The sequence below is a fragment of the Hyla sarda genome, chromosome 7 (assembly GCF_029499605.1).
Source record: "Hyla sarda isolate aHylSar1 chromosome 7, aHylSar1.hap1, whole genome shotgun sequence".
Classification (NCBI taxonomy): Eukaryota; Metazoa; Chordata; class Amphibia; order Anura; family Hylidae; genus Hyla; species Hyla sarda.
This window is the reverse complement of record NC_079195.1, coordinates 163543730-163565842: the sequence shown is the minus strand read 5'-3', so window position 1 is coordinate 163565842 and position 22113 is coordinate 163543730. Positions and strand designations below refer to the sequence as shown.

General features: G+C 40.4%; 1 protein-coding gene across 1 annotated transcript in view; it reads left to right on the top strand.

The window, feature by feature from the left end:
- SLC43A1 (solute carrier family 43 member 1) overlaps nt 1-22113 on the top strand; it is a 154195-nt gene that overhangs the window by 92393 nt on the left and 39689 nt on the right. The window contains exons 9-12 of the mRNA XM_056531175.1: nt 2137-2286; nt 6684-6719; nt 9145-9250; nt 13358-13466. Coding sequence (XP_056387150.1) covers nt 2137-2286; nt 6684-6719; nt 9145-9250; nt 13358-13466 — 401 coding nt within the window. The remainder of the gene's footprint in view (nt 1-2136; nt 2287-6683; nt 6720-9144; nt 9251-13357; nt 13467-22113) is intronic.

The following is a 22113-nucleotide window of genomic DNA, read 5'->3' as shown; positions in this document are numbered from 1 at the left end:
CATGAGATGTTCTTAGCCTTCATGAAACATCTAAATCAGAACATGCTGGGTCTCCGGTTTACGCATGAAATTGATGCTAACACACTGGCTTTCCTTGATGTTAGGATTACTAAAAATGGTGAAGGAGGTTTATCATCTACACTCTTTAGGAAGTCAACAGCAACTAATAGCTTGCTCCATTGGACCAGTTTTCATCCCCCAGCATTAAAGAAAGGGATCCCAAAGGGTCAGTACCTACGGGTACGTAGAAATTGTTCTACTGACCAGGCTTTCTTTCGGGAAGGCAGTAATTTATGTGATAGATTTCTACAGCGTGGATACCCTAAAAATGTGCTGAGGGGGGCCTTTCAGTTTGCATGCAATAAAAACTGGACAGCTTTATTGGCACCTACTCCACCAAAATTGGATGATGGGGCAACTCGCATTATAGGCACATATGACACGCATAGATCGGCGATCTTAAAAATTTAGTCTAAACACTGGTCTATTCTACAAGCCGACCCTCTGTTGGAAAAGGTAATGACAGATCACCCAAATTCCTACCCCTTCTGTAAGTCACTAAAGGGCGATCGACTTACCCATAGTCACTATACCAGCCCCTCAGCACCAGGTACTTGGTTGGACGGCCGCATCACAGGGACCTTTAAATGCGGCGGTTGCAAGGCATGTCCCTTCATGCGAAAGACTAAAACTAACAGTAGCTCCTCTACAGGAGAGTCTTTCATGTTAAGGGACTTTGTCAACTGCCGTACAAGGGGTCTGGTCTATTTGTGTCAATGCAGTTGCCCAAAGGACTACATAGGCAAGACCATTAGGGAGTTTAGACGTAGGGTGTGTAAGCATGTGAATGACATCACACATCAGCGTGACACACCCCTAGCTAGTCCATGGTGGTGACCCTAGAACGGTATCTTTTGCAGCCCTTGAGGTTATTCGTCCCTCTCCTCGTGGAGGCAACTTAGATGTACGTCTGTTACAAAAAGAAACCTCTTGGATATATAAATTTAGATCTGTGGCTCCTTCTGGTCTCAATGAGGTTTTGTATTTTACCTCGTTCATATAAAATATGGGCACATTAGCAAAACATCTTCCCTCCCCCCCCCCCCCTACCCCTCCCCCCTTCTTTTTCTTACATTTGTATCTTTACCATGCTTTATTACAGGGGTGATACCTGATGATGGGGTGGGATCACACACCCTTTACCGTACTTACCTGACTAGGTTCACCTTGGAGTGTCAGGAACTTGCCAAATATATTGACACAAAATAGTGTCCTGATATTACATTATGAGAATATTGCTTCTCATTTGTATCTGATATCTGTGTTGCCATGATGATATTTCTTATCTAGCAACACATCACAAATTGAAACTATGTCTGATTTTTCATCTTTTTCCTATGGATCCATAGGAGTTTGGTTTGATTAAACTTGGAATTGAGTACATTTTGTGTTAAGTGTCAGGCTGACAGCCCGGAATCTATAGGTGACCTATGTAATTAAAATTTTGTCTGCCCAGTGATTATATATTGGCCTACACTGGATAGACCTGATAATGCAGGGTTAAAGAAAAAGATAATATTTTTTAATTTTTTCCCTGCATATGAGTCTAGCAGGGCGGCGCTTTTCTTTCTCAGTATATTGGCATTAAAGGGGTTCTCCGGTGCTTAGACATCTTATCCCCTATCCAAAGGATAGGGGATAAGATGTCTGATCGCGGGAGTCCCGCAGCTGGGGACCCCTGGGATCATGTACGCGGCACCCCGTTTGTAATCTGTCCCCAGAGCATGTTCGCTCCGGGACTGATTACCGGCGACCACAGGGCGGGCGGCGTGTGACGTCATGCCTGCGCCGGCGTGTGACGTCACGCTCCGCCCCTCAATGCAAGCCTACGGGAGGGGGCGTGATAGCTAGTGTGACCAATTATCAGGGTTGTTTTGCAGCAAAAATATTTGATTCAATTTTTCTTTTTGTGTTTGGCTTTCGATCATAAGTGGATCCTTTTTATGTGATATATTCATTAAAAGTTAAATTTCAGTGTTTTTTCTGTGAATTTTTTTGAGCACTCTAAAAAGTCTATGGTACACGGTGACGTAATAAATAATGTACAATTGGAATATTAATTTGTTGCTTCAACAGGATCTTCAACAACGTTCCTACAGAGTGCACGTTCTCCCATCTTCCTCTTTTCTCTTATCACTATGATGATGACTCAGCTTCGAATAATTTTCTTCATGGCATCAATGAACAAGATGATAGAATATTTGGTGCTTGGGTCACAACATAATGGTTCGTATGCATATAGCACCTTTACCTACCAGTTCTATACATCTACCAGTTTCTGCTTATAATTATGTAGACAAATAAAGAGAAACGGAATCAGTGTCACCTGCACTAACCTGTCGGTACAGACAGGTAGTGCAGGTGACACTAATGACAATGATACTTACCTAATCCCATTCCGTACTGTGGTTCTCCTGCAACAGAGCTAATTTCTTCCAAAAACAGCCCCGCCATTTTCCTCAGGTTGTGTGTGGTATTGCAACTTGGCTCCATACACTTCAATACAATACAACACACATCCTGAAGACAGAGGGGGTTCTGTTTTTGGAAGAACTTTTAATTTAGCTCTTTACCCGGAAAACCCCTGTTAGTATTATTCTAAGATGTAGAAGACATTAATATGGTTGCTTTATAACCTTTATCAATCAATGCTAGCTGAGACCTAAAACATACCTGTCATATTACAGGAAAAAATAAATAAAGCATATATATATATATATATATATATATATATATATATATATGTATATATTAATGTTTAAAATATGGCACTCTCTAATGATTGTGGGTGCACAGGTAGGAATCCCAATCCTTCTTATACCATACACTTGCGATTCTAGGTAGCTATACAACCTGTATTATGTGTCTAGCTTTTGTATTTGGCTCACGCATCCATCTGTTCTGATGTTCACTCATTTTGACATCCACTGCTGTGGTAGGGGCATGTCTCAGGCAAGCACTTAGCCCACCCTTACTTACCATGCATTCACTTCTGCCCTGAGTCTGCTGTGCTGCGTCTCAGACTGCAGTGAAAAATTTCATTTTCCCTCCCAGGTGTCATATGACTTGTTAATGTTACAAGGTGTAAATGGCAAATCATACAGAAAACTAAGGGAAATGGTGCACTGGATGTGGAGCTGGTACACCTGGATTCCCAGAGAAGCTCACAGGAAACATGGATACTGTAAAAGTATTAATAATTTTTATTGACACCAGAATAAAACAAAAAAGAGGTATATAAAAATGGCAATGATGTGTTTTGAAGGTGAATCCCTCTTCTTAAGATTGAAATACAGATAATTCATGACAGTCTGTCTTATATACACAAAAAAAAATGGCTCAAATTCATTAGTGGGTGAAGTCACAAGCCATCACAAACGTGCTAGTAAAAGTTACCTAATATACTGTATATATACTGTATATAGCTGCACATGTTAAAGTAATATAACTTGTCAGCATACAAGGGTAATCTTTGCTGATAAGTCTGGTATTGTGCCGAGGGGCTAGCATGAGGCAAATGTACCAATCTTCAAAAAGTGCTCTAAATCTTTCCGAGGCAATTATAGAACAGTAACAGTTTTAGCCCCCCAGACTACTACAATGTTGTTACAGATGTCCATAACGTGAGTGTAACCAAACCTTTATCGCTTTTCCTCTTTCTATTATAACTTATAAAATACATTTATTCAGCGGTCAGGCACAGTCGGTTAGGCATGGCTTGGGGTTCACAAAGCCCTGCAGCCGCCATGCATATCCTCTCCTTTCAGCTCTGGGTTTGCTGTGTAGTAAGACACATCGCATCCACAGCGCATGCGCCCCTCCTGACATGCGCTTGCCACCGCCCAGCATTGACAGAGCGCAGTGAACTCGCTGCCTATGAGTTCACTGCGCAGGTGGAGTACTAGTGGAAGGGGGGTCTCATGCGCTGCATCTTTCTACACAGCGGTCCCAGCACTGAAAGGAGAGGATAGGTGTGGCGGCAGCGGGGCTTTGCGAACCCCAAGCCACGCCTATCCAACTGTGCCTGACCGCTTGATAGATGTATTTTATAAGTTTTAAACTAAGGAGGAAAAGCGATAAAGGTTTGGTTGCACTCACGTCATGGACATCTGTAACAAGATTGTAGTAGTCTGGGGGGCTAAAAACTCATGACAGTTGCGCTTTAACATCCATTGTGGGAAAATAGCTTGAAAGGCTTTGTAGCATGGTATAGTCTTTGGAAGATGTTCATAAGTTACAAGCTGATAAGGCCTCCACTTGGCAAATGAGGTTCAATATGGATAAATGTAAAGTTATGCTTCTGGGTACTAATAACCTGCATGCATCATGTGTCTTAGAGGAGTAATACTAGGAGAGTCACTGGTAAAGGAGGAACTGGGTGTACAGAATAGCATGCAATGTCAACCAGCTGCCTCTAAGGCCAGCAGGATATAGTCATGTATCAAAAGAGGCATTGACTCGCGGTACAGGGACATAATACTGCCCCTTTATAAAGCATTGGTACAGCCTCACGTGGAATATGCTGTATGGTGTTGGACACCGGTTCATAAAAGGGATGTTCTGGAGTTAGAAAGGGTTCAGAGATGTGCAAACTAAACTAATAAGGGACATGGAACATCTTAGCTGTGAGGAAAGATTAAAGGAATTACTTTTGTTTAGTTTTCAGAAAAGATGTTTAAGGGGGATCAACTTATTTTAGCACATAAATGGCCCATACAAAAATATGGGAAAAAACTGTTTAGGTAAAACCCCAATAAAAGACAAGGGGCACTCCCTCCGTCTAGAGAGAGAAAAAATGTAGTCTTCAGGTGCGACAAGCCTTCTTTACCATAAGAACTGTAAATTTATGGAACAGTCTACCTCAGGAACCTCTGTCCGTGCCAGGAACTGTCTAGAGCAGGATAGGTTTGCTATGGGGATTTGCTCCTACTCTGAACAGTTACTGGCAACATGAACAGAGGTGTCAGCAGAGAGCACTGTGGTCAGACAGACAAGAAAGTAAAAAAGAATTTCCTCTGGAGCATACAGCAGCTGATAAGTACTGTAAGAATTAAGAAGTTATTTGCAAATCTGTTTATTTTTCTATCACCAGTTGATAAAAAAAAAAAAAAAAAAAAAGTGTTTTCCACTGGAGTACCTGTTTAAAGGGGGTAATCTGCTGCTAGACGTCTTATCCTCTATCCATAAGATAGGGGATAAGATGTTTGATCACAGGGGCCCCTGCGATCTCCCGCAGCACCCGACGTTGTAAACAAATGCCGTGTTATAGCGGCAAGAGTCGTGACGTCCCATCCACGCCCTCATGATGTCATGCCATGCCATGCCACCTCCATTCATGTCTTTGGGAGGGGGTGGGGTGGCCTAAAAGCCCCCTCCTATAGACATAAATGGAGGAGGCATGGTGTGACATCACAATCACGGCCATGCTGGGGCATGGGAGTACCCCTTTAATTTAATTTTGTTTGGAAACGTTGACCATTTTTCTTTTCTGCACTACACGGAGTTCTGATGCTATCCATATTGGGTAACATCAGGACTCAGGGCAACAATGCCTGGGCCTGAAGAGGATACCAGGAGCAAGAAACCACCATGTAATACTCACACCACAGTGGCAGCTAATTGATGGACTCTCAGAACCAGATGGCCACCCAAACAACCCATACATAATTATAAAGGAGAACTCCAGCTAAAACTAACTTATGCCCTTATCTGTGGTGGTCCGACCGCTGGAACCTCCTGCGATCTCCAGAATGGGACGCCAGCTGTCATTGAAGAAGTGTGTGTCATCTACACGGCTTGCAGACAGCACGTGCTCCATTCATTTCTATTGCAGCGCCGGTGATGCCTAAGTGCTGTACTTGGGTCTTTTTAGTGATCCCATAGAAATTAATGGAGCGTGTACCGTTCGCAGCACATTCTTCCGCGATCAGCTACTTATCCCCCATCCTGAAAGGATAGGGGATAAGATGTCTAATCACAGGGGGCCCGCCGCTGGGACCCCCGCAATCTCCCTGCAACAGCCCGCATTCTATGCATAGCTGCATCTGCAGTTTCAGAAACCACCGAGCTTCCAAGACGGGGACATGATGTCATGCCACGCCCCCTCCATTCATGTCTATGGGAGGGGGCGTTGCGTCCGTTACGCCCCATCCCATAGAAATTAATGGAGGGGGCGTGGTGTGACGTCACGTCCCCGTCTCGGAAGCCCGGCGGTTTCCGAAACTGCAGACGCAGCTACGCATAGAATGAGGGCTGCTGCAAGGAGATCGCGGGGGGTCCCAGCTGTGGACCCCCCACGATCAGACATCTTATGCCCTATCCTTTGGATAGTGCAAAAGATGTTTTTGCCTGGAATACCCCTTTAACTCTCCTAGGGATGACTAGCTTTTTAATATGAAATCAGAAGAAGAATAACACAATATGAAATTGTAAGCATACAGGGGTTAAACAGCCCCATAGACTTCTGCTGGCAGTCTAGATATGGTTAGAGTACTGCCATAAATTTCTGTTGTAAGTACACCCATTTAAATACATCACATTTGTGTAATTAATTATGAAAATAAGTGGAAAAAAAACATTAATAGTCAAGGCACTTTACAAACATGTTTGTTTTTTCATTTTAGTACCTGCAGATATGAAATTAAAAGCAGAATACACAGGTAAAGTTTTATGCATGCTTTTATCCTTTTTTATTCATATGTTTGTAGCAATACCAAAATGAAAGTAAAATCACGCAACATTTTCTGCAATGGAACTCCAAAGCGGAGTTCTGCTTGGAAAATACATAGCATGGATGGACCCTTATTGTCCATTTAAAATGTGGGCAGGTTGTTCTTACTTTACATTTCCTTTTAGGTTTAGCAACCTCTTTTCTTTTTCTGGATTGCAAAAACCCTAAGTTGACCAATTTTTATAAAATTAATGATATTATATGTAATATACTAAATGTTTATAGTCTGATGTTAAAATAAACTCATCAGTAGTAGTAGTAGTATAACTATTTTAACCCCTTAAGGACTTTCCGTTTTTGCATTTTCATTTTTTCCTTATCACCTTCTAAAAATCATAACGCTTTCAATTTTACACATAAAATTCCATATGATGGCTCATTTTTTGCGCCACCAATTCTACTATTCAGTGACATTAGTCATTTTACCAAAAAATCCATGGCGAAATGGAAATGGAAAAATAATTCATTGTGCGGCAAAATTGAAGAAAAGATGTCATTTTGTAACTTTTGGGGGCTTCCGCTTCTACGCAGGTCCATACGGTTAAAATGATACCCTACTTATATAGGTTTGATTTTTTCGTACTTCTGAAAAAAAATCATAACGACATACAGGAAAATTTTTACGTTTAAATTTGTCATCTTCTGACCCCTATAACTTTTTTATTTTTCCGTGTATGGTCGGTATGAGTGCTAATTTTTTTGCGCCGTGTTCTGAAGTTTTTATCGGTACCATTTTTGCATTGATCAGACTTTTTGATCGCTTTTTAATCATTTTTTTATGATATAAAAAGTGACCAAAAATACGCTACTTTGGAATTTTTTTGCGCGTACGCCATTGACGGTGCGGTTTAATTAACAATATGTTTTTATAGTTCGGACATTAACGCATGCGGTGATACCACATATGTTTATTTTTATTTACACCGTTTTTCTTTATGGGAAATGGGGGTGATTAAAAGTGATTCAAACTTTTATTAGGGAAGGGGTTAAATGACCTTTATTAACTTATTTTTTTAACTTTTATTTTTTGCAGTGTTATAGCCCTCATTATCCCAGGGTCCGACCGAGTGTGGGACCCAGTCAGGACCAACCCAGTGTGATGCTGGGTCACGGCGTGACCCGTTTTAAACACCGGGACCGGGCGAAGGGCGTACAGATCCGCCCTGCGTCCTTAAGAGGTTAATAATAACCTGCTGCTCTCTTTTTCTTTAATCTGCACAATATGAAAAAAAGTCTAAACTTCACATGTGATTGGAGGGAACTGGCCAAACATTTCTTGGGTCTTTGTTTCCACATTTGGATGGCCAATCACCGACTTGTAGCAAACTCTGCCCTACTTCACTAAACAGCCCTATAGACGTCTAGTGAAGCAGAATGCAGATGACCAAGAACCGGAAAGTGAAGAGCAATACTGCCCTACATTCTAATTATCTTATGCTCCTGACCAATCAAAGCTTTTGGAATGTCTTTAAATAACAGGGACACTTTAAATCATATGCTTAAAAATTAACTGAATATAGTCCTTGAAACTATAGACGAAATTTATCAAACCCTGTGCAGAGGAAAAGTGGAGCAGTTGCCAATAGCAACAAATCAGATTGCTTCTTTTATTTTTAAAGAGGCCTCTAAAATATTAGAGGAGCAATCTGTTTGGTTGCTATGGGCAACTGGTCCACTTTTCCTCTGCAGAGGGTAGGTATCAGTTACTAATGGGTTACCAACGGGGGTCAGTACTAGGTCCACTTCCTTTCAATATGTTTATTAATGACCTTGTAGAAGGATTATAGAGTAGAATTTCTATATTATCATGTGACACTAAACTGGGTAAGTGATCATCACAGAGGAGAATAACATAATATTACAGAGAGATTTGGGGAAGCTAGATCCTTGGGCCATAAAAAAAAAAAAAGTACAATTATGTGCTATATAGTAAAACACTGGGTAGACCTGCTACCGAAAAGGACTTGGTTGTATTGATGGACAGTTATCTCAACTTCAGTGACCAATGGCTGGTTACAAGTTACATTATAAGTTATGGGGATAGAACATTGATCTAGGGATTTATTCTGATTGGATCTCTAGCGAAAACGGATATTGCCAGGGGTGTTGCTATCAGTAGATAATTTTTCCTTCAGCGGTTACTACTGGAGGAATATAGTATTACATAGTGTCCAAATGGGACATCTAGATTATAAATATTGTTACTTCCTGTAAAAGAAATGATGAAAAACAACAACATGTCATGTGAACCTAGACTAATACTTCTCTCGCCTGTTGAATCCATAAAAAAACTTTAGCAAAAACTGCATGTATGTTGCTATTATGTGTAACCCAAGTTTTCTGTCTTTCTACAGTGGGGTTATACTCATCAGTGTTTGGGGTTCTGCAGCTGCTGTGTCTTTTTACCTGCCCTTTTATTGGATTTGTGATGGACTGGAAGATGAAAGAGAGTGAGGAAGAGTAAGTCAATAGTAACTGATTAGTGCCAGTGAAACAAATCATTTAAATAACCGTGCAAATGTGTTTGGTACGTTTGTTGTAAACCGTCAGACCAGGATCACACAGCATCTGATATTCATTTGGTATACATTTTGCAATGGATACCTTCCATATGTATGTTCTGAACATATTTAGCAAACATCATGTGAACAGAGCCTACACATATAATGTATTACACTCTTGAGCACAGGCACAGGATTTCTGTAGGGGCAAACAATGAGAGCAAAGGGTCTCTGTGCATAATTGTGAATTTTGTTTAGTAACACACACCGTACAACAAATAAAAAGTTGGAAAACATGGAACATATGCAGCACACATGCCATGAAAATGTATCACATTCATTAGAGAGAAACACGCAACAGACTCACACTATAGATACTGTAGTTACAGCACACACATCAGATACACACTGGCAAAAAAAAATTACATAAGTCAAACACATGCCATTTACACCCATCATGTGTAACTCATCCCTGGCACAAATAATACCACTCTATAAACATGTCACTAGAAATATAGAATGTGTCAGAAAATAAGAACCCTTTGGCCCATCTAGTCTGCCCAATATTCTGAATACTATCAATAGTTCTTGCCCCTGTCTTATATGAAGGATAGCCTTATCCTTATCCCATGGATGCCTAAACTCCTTCACTGTATTTGCAGTGACCACTTCTGCAGGAAGGCTATTCCATGCATCCACTACTCTCTCAGTAAAGTAATACTTCCTCATATTACTTTTAAACCTTTGCCCCTCTAATTCAAAAACTATGTCCTCTTGTGGTAGTTTTTCTTCTATTAAATACCCTCTCCTCATTTACCTTGTTGATTACCTTTATGTATTTAAAAGTTTCTCATATCATTTCACCTCTGTCTCTTCTTTCTTCCATGCTATACATATTAAGGTCCTTTAACCTTTCCTAGTAAGTTTTATCCTGCAATCCATGTAGTTTAGTAGCTCTCCCTGAACTTTCTCCAGAGTATATACAGTCTCCAGTACTGCGCACAGTACTCCATCTGAGGTCTCACCAGTGTTCTGTACAGTGGCATAAGCACTTCCCTGTTTCTACTGCTTATACCTCTCCCTATTAGTGTTGCTCGCGAATATTTGCAATTTGAATATTATTCGCGAATATCGCATATTCGCGAATTCGCGAATTTCGCAAATATAGCGCTATATATTCGTAATTACGAATATTCGTTTTTTGTTTTTTTTTTCTTCACAGTACACATCACAGTGATCATCCCTCTCTGCTTCCAGCTTGTGTGGTGTAAAGAAGGCTCTAATACTACTGTATGAGACTGGCGCGCAAAAATTTGCATATGCGGAAATTAGCATATGCGAATTTTCGCATATGCGAGTTTTCGCGTATGCTAATTTTGTATATGCTAATTTTCACATCTGTAAATTTTCGCATACGCGAATTTACGCATATGCAAAAATAAAACGAGGATATAACGAATATGCGAATATTCGCGAATATATGACGAATATTCGTCCATATATTCGCGAATATTCGCGAATTCGAATATGGCCTATGCCGCTCAACACTACTCCCTATACATCCAAGCATTCTGCTAGCATTTCCTGCTGCTCTATGACATTGTCTGCCTTCTGAAATAATGATCCCTTAATACCTTTCCTCAGCTAGGGCTGTATCACTTATTCATTACTCTGCCCTTGGGTTTTTATACCCAAGGTACATTATCTTGCACTTATCCACATTATATTTTAGTAATCACACTGCTATGAACACTAGCCACATCCCAGTTCAGACCTCCAGCAAGCAGAATCCTACATTAGGACCCATTCACATGGCTGAATTTCTTAGCTGTAAATTCTGCCACGGAAATTCAAATTCCGAACTCAGGTGAGCTCTCATTTCCTACTGTTCTTCCACGATCCATTTTACTTATGTGAATATTCAATAAACTTCACTTCGTTTGGCAACTAAAGGGTGAGTGCTGTGCTGTAACTTTTTTTTTTACATTGCACTGACGAAATTACACTTTGCTACAATGCCAAGTAGTGAGTGCACAGCCTGTATAACAGTGTTTAATATTGCCTTCCCCTCAAAATATTTTAACACACAGACAGTGATGTCTAAACCTTGGCAACAAAAATGAGTACACCCCTAAGTGGAAATGTCCAAATTGGACCCAGATAGCCATTTTTCCTCCCTGACGTCATGTGACTTGTTAGTGTTACAAGGTCTCAGGTGTGAATGGGGAGTAGGTGTCTTAAATTTGGTGACATACTGGTCACTGGAAGTTCATGGCCCCTTATGTCAAAGATCTCTCTGAATATCTGAAAAAATAAATTGTTGCTGTACATTAAGATGGCTAAGGCCATAAGAAGATTGCCAGGACCCTAAAACTGAGCTGCAGCAAAGTGGTTTCACAAGACAGGTTCTATTTAGAACAGGCCTCCACATGGTGGACCAAAGAAGTTGAGTATACCTGCTTAGTGTCATCTACAGAGGTTGTCAGAGGTTGTCTTTGGGAAATAGACGTATGAGTGCTGCCAACATTGCTGCAGAGGTTAAACAGTTAGGGGGTCAGCCTTTCAGTGCTCAAACCAGACCACACACTGCATCAAATTGGTCTACACAGCTGTCGTCCCAGAAGGATTACTGAACCCATGTCCTGTGGTCCAATGAGAAAACTTATTTGGTTCAGATGGTCTCAACCATGTGTGGTGGCACCCAAGTGAAAAGTGCAAAGACCAGTGTGTCTTGTGTACAGTCAAGTAATGGTGGTGGTAGTCTTATGTTCTGGGGCTGGCACTGGAGGGCTGCAGTTCATTTAGGGAATTATGAATGCCAAAAAAAACTGTGACATACTGATGCAGAGCATGATCCCCTTTCTTCAGAGACTGGGCATCAGGGAAGTATTCCAACATAATAACAACCCCAAACACACCTCCAAGACGTTTACTGCCTTGCTAAAGAAGATGATGGTAGAGGTAAAGGACTGGCCAACATGTCTCCAGACCTAAACTGTATTGAACAATTGTGGGGCATCCTCAAACTAAGGAGTGGAAAGTCTCCATCCACCGGTGGCAACCTGTAAAGCTCTGGTGAACGACATGCCTAAGAGGCTTAGGGCAGTGATGTAAAATATTGGTGGCCTCACAAAATATTGACACGTTGGGCCAAATCTGGACATTTCCACTTAGGGGTGTACTTACTTTTGTTGTTAAGGTTTAGGCATTGTACCAGAGTGTCATTTCTTCAGTGTTGTCACATTAATAGGTATAATAAAATATTTCCAAAAATGTGGGGTGTACTCACTTATGTAAGATACTGTATATACTTACTAACACCCCAAATGCATTCTTTGTTCTGCTTTTTTGACCTTGGTTATGACTATCATAGGATATCCACTGAGATATACTTAGTTCAATTATTATTTGTCAGCCTCTACGTTGTATGCAAACAAGGGGCATTGTGGGAAAGTGTGTGCTCTGTTGCAGGGGCAGAGACACAGTTCAGAGAGAAAACTGGAAGTGATCAGGTCCATAAGTTAGGTCATTTTACCTTTAAAAACAGGATACTTGTACCTCTTTAAATCTTTGTATGTGGTAGACATCTGATTTTACTACATTTCTGCTGCTTTAAGGAAAACTCAGTCAAGTGGTTCTCCAAGACTCTAACACGGATGGCCTATACCTAGGATCAACTATTAAAATTTAATCAGTGGGGCGCTGACCCCTCGGACACTTCACTGATCTACACAGCGCATGCATAAAGGTGGCTGTGTGGGGTACTGGCTGCCTGCCCCATTCAAATTAATGATGTGCTGCAGTAGTAGCATATATGCCTGTACCTCTTCTAAGGAAGGTCCCTAAAACTGTCTTTACTATATTAACTACACAAGCTCTAAATGTGATATACTTTAAACTTTCTAAAACAGTATTATAGTAGAAATTTCCCAATTGACTGGAATTATGCTTTAAATTTTATTTTTGTTGGTCTGTAACATGATCACATACTCTATTTATTTGCTGGAATTTCAGATGAAAAGTTAATAATAAATGAACTAATTATTTTTTTTTTCTTTTTGTTTAGGACTAAGACTGTGCAAAAACTCACCAATGCTACCCGGGCATTTGTCTTTACGAATATTTTACTCATTATCTTTGGGGTTACGTGTCTGATTAGTAATCTGCCATTACAAGTAAGAGATCAAAATTCTAAATAGTATTCTTATTCACATATGAAACTTGTTCGTAGCGCATAACAAATTTATTTGCTCAGATTAGGAATTGAATACATTTCTGATTCACTAAAACATGTCCATCAACTGACACTGTACACAAATTGGCATAAATCCTGCATTTTTTCATATATGTAGAATCTACATAAAATGCAAATCCATGGCCCTGCAGAAAAGGAAAACATCAACACCTCCAATGTTGCAGATGACTATGGAATCAGACTTAAAGGGGGATTCCAGGGGGAAAAAAAATGTTTTAAATCAACTGGCTCCAGAAAGTTAAACAGATTTGTAAATTACTTCTATAAAAAAATTGTAATCCTTCCAGTAATTATCAACTGCTGAAGTTGAGTTGTTCTTTTCTGTCTGACCACAGTGCTCTCTGCTGACACCTCTGGCTGTTTCAGGAACTGAGTAGGAGTGAATCCCCATAGCAAACCTCTGATGCTTCGGACAGTTCCTGAGACAAGCAGAGGTCTCAGTAGATAGCACTGTCAGAAATAAAACTCAACTCAACTTCAGCAGCTGATAAGTACTGGAAGGATTAATATTTTTTAATAGAAGTAATTAACAAATCTGATTAACTTTCTGGAGCCAGTTGATATAAAAAAAAGTTTTTTTCCTGGAATACCCCTTTAAAGGGGTATTCCAATTTAAAACACATCCTCAACCACAGGATAGGAGATCACTGAGTCCAACTGCTAGGACCCCCACGATCTCGAGAATGGGGACCTGAGTCTTGTTGTGGAATGGAGTGGCAAATCATGCATGCAAATCATTGCTCCATTTATTGTCTGTAGAGCTCCCAAAGATAGCTGAGAGCTGGACTCCAAAACAAGACTTGGGTCCCTGTTCCTGAGATTTGAGAAAAATGGAAAAGTGGTTTAAATTGGTATTCCCCTTTAATTTAATAAACACCAAGAAGGTGCCGAAATCTGGGAAGATCTGAACATGAAATTTCCACAATTGTTGGTTTGCAATTAGTTCAGCTTTAGTTGGTTCATAGTGACCCTACACTTGTATATTAACCAACCACATATAAATCAAATGCCCCACATTTATCTGAGAGCAGAAATTATCAGATACATAGAGAAGGGAACCAATAAGTCCCCTCAATTTGAGACCAGGTGGTCATGCTTTTTTGAGTCCTGCAAAAAGTAATACTCTCTAGGGAGGAATTTATCAACAGGTTTAGAGCCTTTTCTTGGTGTAGAAAAGTCACAGCAATGTGGCAAATTTGTGCGTCTGTTTGACTGAAATGACTTTGGTACACACTTTTGGTTTTTCATTTTGCAGTGGTTGCTGTTTTTTTTTCTTTAAAAAGTCGCAAGTTTGTCGCAAAGCCCACAACATGTCCAGACCAGTCCAGACCTGGCTCACAAAATTGGCTGTGGAGACCATTTGAAATAGTTGAAATTTTTTTTTGCAAAGGGATAAAAAGTTCCAGAAAAGTTGCTGAGTATTCTGAAGTGATTTGTTTTTTGCTTTCGTGCACCACATTTATTAAACCCTGTGCGATATTATATGTTGCATGTAGGCAAAGCCAACGCAAAAATAAATTACTTCAGAACACAGTTTCTTAAGACACACAGTAATGTCCCTCTATATGCTTAGAAGTGGGCCAAATATAGTAACTATTGGGGACATTTATCAATGTGGGTGTGAGGTAGTTTAGATTTTACCCATGTTTGCTTTGTGTATCTTTTGCACAGTTGCTAAAAATTTACAAAATTTTGTGCAATTATTGAAACCAATGATCTGCAGAGCTTGGTTTAAGCTTTGTGCTCTGGCATCTGACACATTTGTACATGTCCTATTTCGTGGTGTAGGTTTGCGGAAAAAGTAGGCTTTGCGCAAAAGTTGTGTGCAAAAAAACAAACCTGCATATAATAATGTTGTGTCCACTGCATAAAGTACTCTACGGTGCCCTAAACAGTACACTTGATTTAGAAATGCTCCACCAAAAAGAAGGCACAAAAAAAAAATGCATTTACGGCAACTGCGCAAAATAAACAAGAAAAAAGGTGTACAACCAATGATAAATGGCCCCCTATTAGACTAAGTTCGGTCTATTGAACAGTACAGGTACAATAAGTTATCTGTCGGCATAATGTTCTGCTGGTTTGCTAATGTCTAAAAGGTAGGGTCATTTTGAACATGGCCATCATGTTTGTCAGAGCCGTAGCTGCCATGAGGCGACTGAGGCAGTCGCCTCAGGCGCAGCTGCAGCCTCTGTAAAGGGGGTGCAGATGTGCTCCCCCCTTTTTCTTTTCTTATGTTCCGGACAGCCGCTGCAGTGTGTGGGTCACCTCAGCAGGTGCAACTGCGCCTCTGTAAAGGAGGCACAGACATGCTCCCCTTAGTGCATTACTACCTCCCAGGCACCCTGCAGCGTTCATCCCTTTAAAAGTACCGCAGTGGCTGCCTGGGAGGAGAGCGGGACGTCGCATCAGCGATGACATGTGACGTTGTTTGCAGGCCGGCAGAGAGGAGCGCACAGAGATGCACATGCGCCCTCCTCAGTCTGCATCATCGCCAAATCCTTAGCTGCCTGCCATCTTTTTTATCCCTAAATCTCCCCCTGCATCATACGGGTCCTGGTCAGCAGTCACTAAAAAACAGGGATCTCCACACACAACATAATGGCAGTGACTGCCTGACCAGGACCTGCTCTGTATCTTATGAATGCGGGAGGAAACACCCTGGTTGGGAAACACTGATGTACATAAATTACATTACTTATCCTGTACTGATCCTGAGTTATATCCTGAATTATACACCAGGGCTGTACTCACTATTGTGCTGGTGGAGTCACTTTGTACATACATTACATTACTTATCCCGTACTGATCCTGAGTTATATCCTGTATTATACTCCAGAGCTCTACTCACTATTCTGCTGGTGAGGTCACTGTGTGCATACATTACATTACTTATCCTGTACAGATCCTGAGTTATATCCTGTATTATACCCAGACCTGTACTCACTATTCTGCTGGTGGGGTCACTGTGTACATATATTACATTACTTATCCTGTACTGATCCTGAGTTATATCCTGTATTATACCCAGACCTGTACTCACTATTCTGCTGGTGGGGTCACTGTGTACATACATTACATCACTTATCCTGTACAGATCCTGAGTTATATCCTGTATTATACTCCAGAGTTGTACTCACTATTCTGCTGGTAAGGTCACTGTGTACACACATACATTACATTACTTATCCTGTACTGATCCTGAGTTATGTCCTGTATTATACTCCAGAGCTGTACTCACTATTCTGCTGTTGAGGTCACTGTGTACATACATTACATTACTTATCCTGTACTGATCCTGAGTTATATCCTGTATTATACTCCAGAGTTGTACTCACTATTCTGCTGGTGAGGTCACTGTGTACATACATACATTACATTACTTATCCTGTACTGATCCTGAGTTATATCCTGTATTATACTCCAGAGCTGTACTCACTATTCTGCTGGTGAGGTCACTGTGTACATACATTACATACGCCCCCTCCCATAGGCTTGCATTGAAGGGCGGAGCGTGACGTAACACAGGGGCGGAGGCGTGACGTCACAGGCCTGTGGTCGCCCTGTGGTCGCCGAATACGTTCCGGGGACTGATTACAAACAGGGTGCCGCGTGCAAGATCACGGGGGTCCCCAGCAGCGGAACTCCCGTGATCAGGCATCTTATTCCCTATCCTTTGGATAGGGAATAAGATGTCTAAGCACCGGAGTACCCCTTTAACAATACTAGGTTGCATCGTTTACCACATTTTCCTTCAGATCCCACGGTAATAACATTGGCATCATTAAATGTAAAAGGGCTTAATGTGGTCTGAATAAAAAAAACTAAAGTGTGATGTGTTTTGCGTTCAAGAGACACATATTGTAGCTACAGACTCACACAGCATAACACACCCACAATGTACTCTATTAATTTGTTAACATTTTTACATTCACAGTAAAACATCATATATTACAGTCTTCATTTTTCTCTACTACCTCTCCCCCCCCCCCCCCCCCCCCAAAAAAAAAACCTCCTCTCTTCCTCTTTTTCTGCAATAATTACATTCTATCCTTTTAATCATCTCTAACCATTCTAATTTGCTAGAAGAATTAGGGGCAATCCATCTTTTAATAATCAAAAATCTAGAACAAAACAACATTCTATGCATTTTTTTTGCTCTTATCGCTGCTTAATTTTATCTCCTGTTTATCCCCTAATAACCCCACTAAAGGGGAAGGAGTCAGATTAACCTCCAATAGTTTTTCTATCTCAGCATACACTTCAAACCAATATTCCTGAATTCTGTCACATACCCACAACATATGCAAAAAAAAAACTGCCCCCTCTCTACCACATTTAGGGCAATTGCTGTCTTTTCTCTTACCTATTTTATACAGACAAGAAGTGGTATAGTATATTATACTATCAACCATGTTAAACTGTACAATTTTATGATTGTTATTCAAGGGGACCTGATTAATCTTTTTATAAATTCCCTCCCAATGTCCATTGTCTATCAATCCCAGACCTTCTTGCCATGCTCGGATACTTCCATGCTTCAAATTTTGTCTCGGCTTATAAATCAGTGCTGTATACACATTGAGAAAGACTTAGTAGAATATTTTACTAGTAATTACTACTTTATGTAACACCCATAAGTCCTTTATTAGGGGGACCTTTGTCAAGCTGGGGCACCATTTAAAAAAGGCCAACACAGCCGAAATGAATGATCTTAAAATCAACGATTCCCTTTCTGTGGACTGCAGATAGGAAGGTTAAATTAATCTCTGCAAGGATATTGCACATAGGTTTAGGGAATTCCATTCTTTATTGTATAATCTAGATAATGATACCAACATAACACAGCCATCACCTGAAGCTATTTCCACGTTTCTTGATTCTCTTACACTACCTTCCCTTACATGGGCACAGAGAGAAACAATAACGGCCCCCCATTACTGCTGAAGAGTAGTGTTGAGCAGCATAGGCCATATTCGAATTCGCGAATATTCGCGAATATATGGACGAATATTCGTCATTTATTCGCGAATATTCGCATATTCGTAATATCCTCGTTTTATTTTCGCATGCACGGAAAATCGCGTATGCGAAACTTTGCATAAAAATTAGCATAAACGAAAATTCGCATATGCGCACATTCGCATATGTTAATTTTCGCATATGCGAAAATTCACACAGTACTATTAGAGCCTTCTTTACACCACACAAGCTGGAAGGAGAGAGGGATGATCACTGTGATGTGTACTGTGAAGAAAAAAAAAAAAAAAAAAAAAAGGAATATTCGTAATTACGAATATATAGTGCTATATTCGCAAATATTCGCGAATTCGCGAATATGCGATATTCGTGAATAAAATTCGCTTTGCGAATATTCGCGAGCAACACTACTGAAGAGGTGTCTAAAACAGTAGCGTCTCTTCCTTCAAGTAAATCTCCAGACGCGCTGACAAATGAATATTTAAATTTTTTTTCATATATAGTATCCCTGATAATGTTCCGTTTCCTTAATTTTGTGGCGGCCTAAGGATCCTTCCCCGCTGAAAACAAAAAAGCACTTATCATGACTTTACCAAAGCCGGGTAGGGATCTTGATGTGCCACATAATTTTTGCCCTATCTCCTCCCTAAATGGGGATCTTAAAACATATGCAAAAATTATAGCTAACTGTATAATCCTAAAATTGACGGGTCTCATTTCAGGAGATCATACAGGATTTGTGAGGGGTAGGCAAGGCTCTGGCAATACTCAAATAATTCTTAGTATACTGTCCCAAGTAGAAAGGAAGCAAACTCCAGCTGTATTTTTATCCCTGGATGCCGAGAAGACGTTTGACCGAATAACTGGTCTTACGCCTTCTCGGCGTTACAGAAGATGGGTTTTGACAAAGGAGCACTGAAAATTATCAGGGCCTTATACTCTAATCCATATGATCAAGTTTTTATAAACAGAGCACTGTCAGAGGCCTTCAAAATCACCATTCAAGGTTGTCCCCTTTCACCCTTATTTTTCATTTTATCACTGGAGCCATTAGCACAAGCTATTTGGATTGACCTACACATATCTGCTATTAAAATTGGCGCATCGGTACATACCATTTTGTTATATGCGTACGATATAATTCTTACATTGTCTAACCCAAATAAATCGCTTGACGCAACCCTGACTAAACTATCCAGGTTTAGTCTTCTCTCTTATTATTCTCTGAATAAGTCAAAGTCCCAAGCCCTCTCACACAACATGGCCTCTCTTCTTAACCCCTTAAGGACTCAGCGTTTTTTCCATTTTTGCATTTTCATTTTTTCCTCATCACCTTCAAAAAATCACAACACTTTCAATTTTGCACATAAAATTCCATATGATGGCTTACTTTTTGCACCACCAATTGTACTTTGCAGTGACATTAGTCATTTTACCAAAAATAACCACGGCGAAACGGGAAAAAAATTTATTGTGCGACAAAATTTAAGAAAAAAGGTCATTTTGGGGGCTTCTGTTTCTACGCAGTGCATCTTTTGGTAAAAATGACACCTAATCTTTATTCTGTAGGTCCATACGGTTAAAATGATACCCTGCTTATATAGGTTTGATTTTTTCGTACTTCTGAAAAAAATCATAACTACATGCAGGAAAAATTATACGTTTAAATTGTCATCTTCTGACCCCTATAACTTTTTTATTTTTCTGCGTACGGGCCAGTATGAGGGCTCATTTTTTGTGCCGTGTTCTGAAGTTTTTATTGGTATCATTGCATTGCATTGATCAGACTTTTTGATCGCTTTTTATTCATTTTTTTATGATATAAAAAGTGACCAAAATACGCTATTTTGGACTTTGGAATTATTTTCGCGTACGCCATTGACCGTACGGTTTAATTAGCAATATATTTTTATAGTTTGGACATTTATGCACGCCGCCATACCACATGTTTATTTTTTTCACTTCTTTTTTGCAGTGTTATAGCTCCCATAGGGGGCTATAACACTGCACACACTGATCTTTTACCCTGATCCCTGCAAAGCCATAGCTTTGCATGGATCAGCGTAATAGGGTGTTGATTGTTTAAGCCTGTATCTCAGGCTTGGAGCAATCAAATGCCGATCGGACGCAACAGAGCAAGGTAAGCAGGCCTCCGCTCGCGTCCTAGCTGATCGGGACATCGTGATTTTATCGCGATAGTCCCGATCATCCCGACTGAGCTGCTGGGAAGCTTTTACATTCGTTTTTGACAAAGGGTTAATAGCGCGCGGCACAACGATCTATGCCGTGCACTATTAGCTCAGGGTCCCGGCTATCATTAGCAGCCGGAACCGACCCGGTGTGATGTGGGGTCACGGCATAACCCCGTTTTAAACACCAGGACTGGGCGCAGGCTGTACAGATACGCCCTGCATCCTTAAGAGGTTAAAGGGGTACTACGATGGAAAACATTTTTTTTTTTAAATCAACTGGTGCAAGAAAGTTAAACAGATTTGTAAGTGACTTCTATAAAACACTGTTAATCCTTCCAGTACTTTTTAGCAGCTGTTTTCTACAGAGGAAATTCTTTCTTTTTGAATTTCTTTTTTGTCTTGTCCACAGTGCTCTCTGCTGACACCTGATGCCTGTATCAGGAACTGTCCAGAGCAGGAGAAAATCCCCATAGCAAACCTATGCTGCTCTGGACATTTCCCAGCATGAACAGAGGTGTCAGCACAGAACACTGCGGACAGGACAAAAAATAAATTCAAAAAGAAAAGAATTTCCTCTGTAGCATACAGCTGCTAAAAGTACTGGAAGGGTAAATATTTTTTATGAGAAGTCATTTACAAATCTGTTTAACTTTCTGGCACCAGTTGATTAAAAAAAAAATGTTTCCCACCTGAGTACCCCTTTAAATCCACATATCACTTAGACTGGCAATCTACATATATTAAGTACTTGAGTATTTCCATCACAAATTCCTTTCAGTCCCTCTATGGAGCAAATTATTTGCCATTCTTAACCCTTTGAGGACCAAGGGACGTATTTGTCCTATGTTTTTAATTGCCTGTATCAGGCAATTAAAAACATGGGACAAATACATCCCTTGGTCTTCAAAGGGTTAAAACAATTGCGGTCAGACTTGGCCACTCATAAGAAGGGGGAGATATCCTGGTTAGGGAGAATTGCAGCTTTTAATATTATATCACCGAAACTATCTGTTCCGTGTTCTACCTATCAGGGTCCCTCTCTCCTTTTTCCACAAGGTAAAGACAATAGTATCATGCTATATTTGAAATAATTACAAACCTAGGGTTTCGTATCCTCTAAACACCGATCAGCTGGAGGCTTAGGCCTCCCAGAGGTATTCCATTATATTGCCATTGTGGTGGCTCAAATGATAGCTTGGTGGTTTAGAGACTATGAAATACATTGGGTGCAGATTGAGCAAACTTAATTAAAAAATAATGACACCTGTTCCCTGATTTTTTTTTTTTTTGCCCTTCTGGAAAATTACTCTTTAACAAGGCTTGTCTCCTCTGACAGTGAATGTGATTCACTGTCAGAAGTTATCTCATAAACTGAGTGGGCACATTTCATCAGAT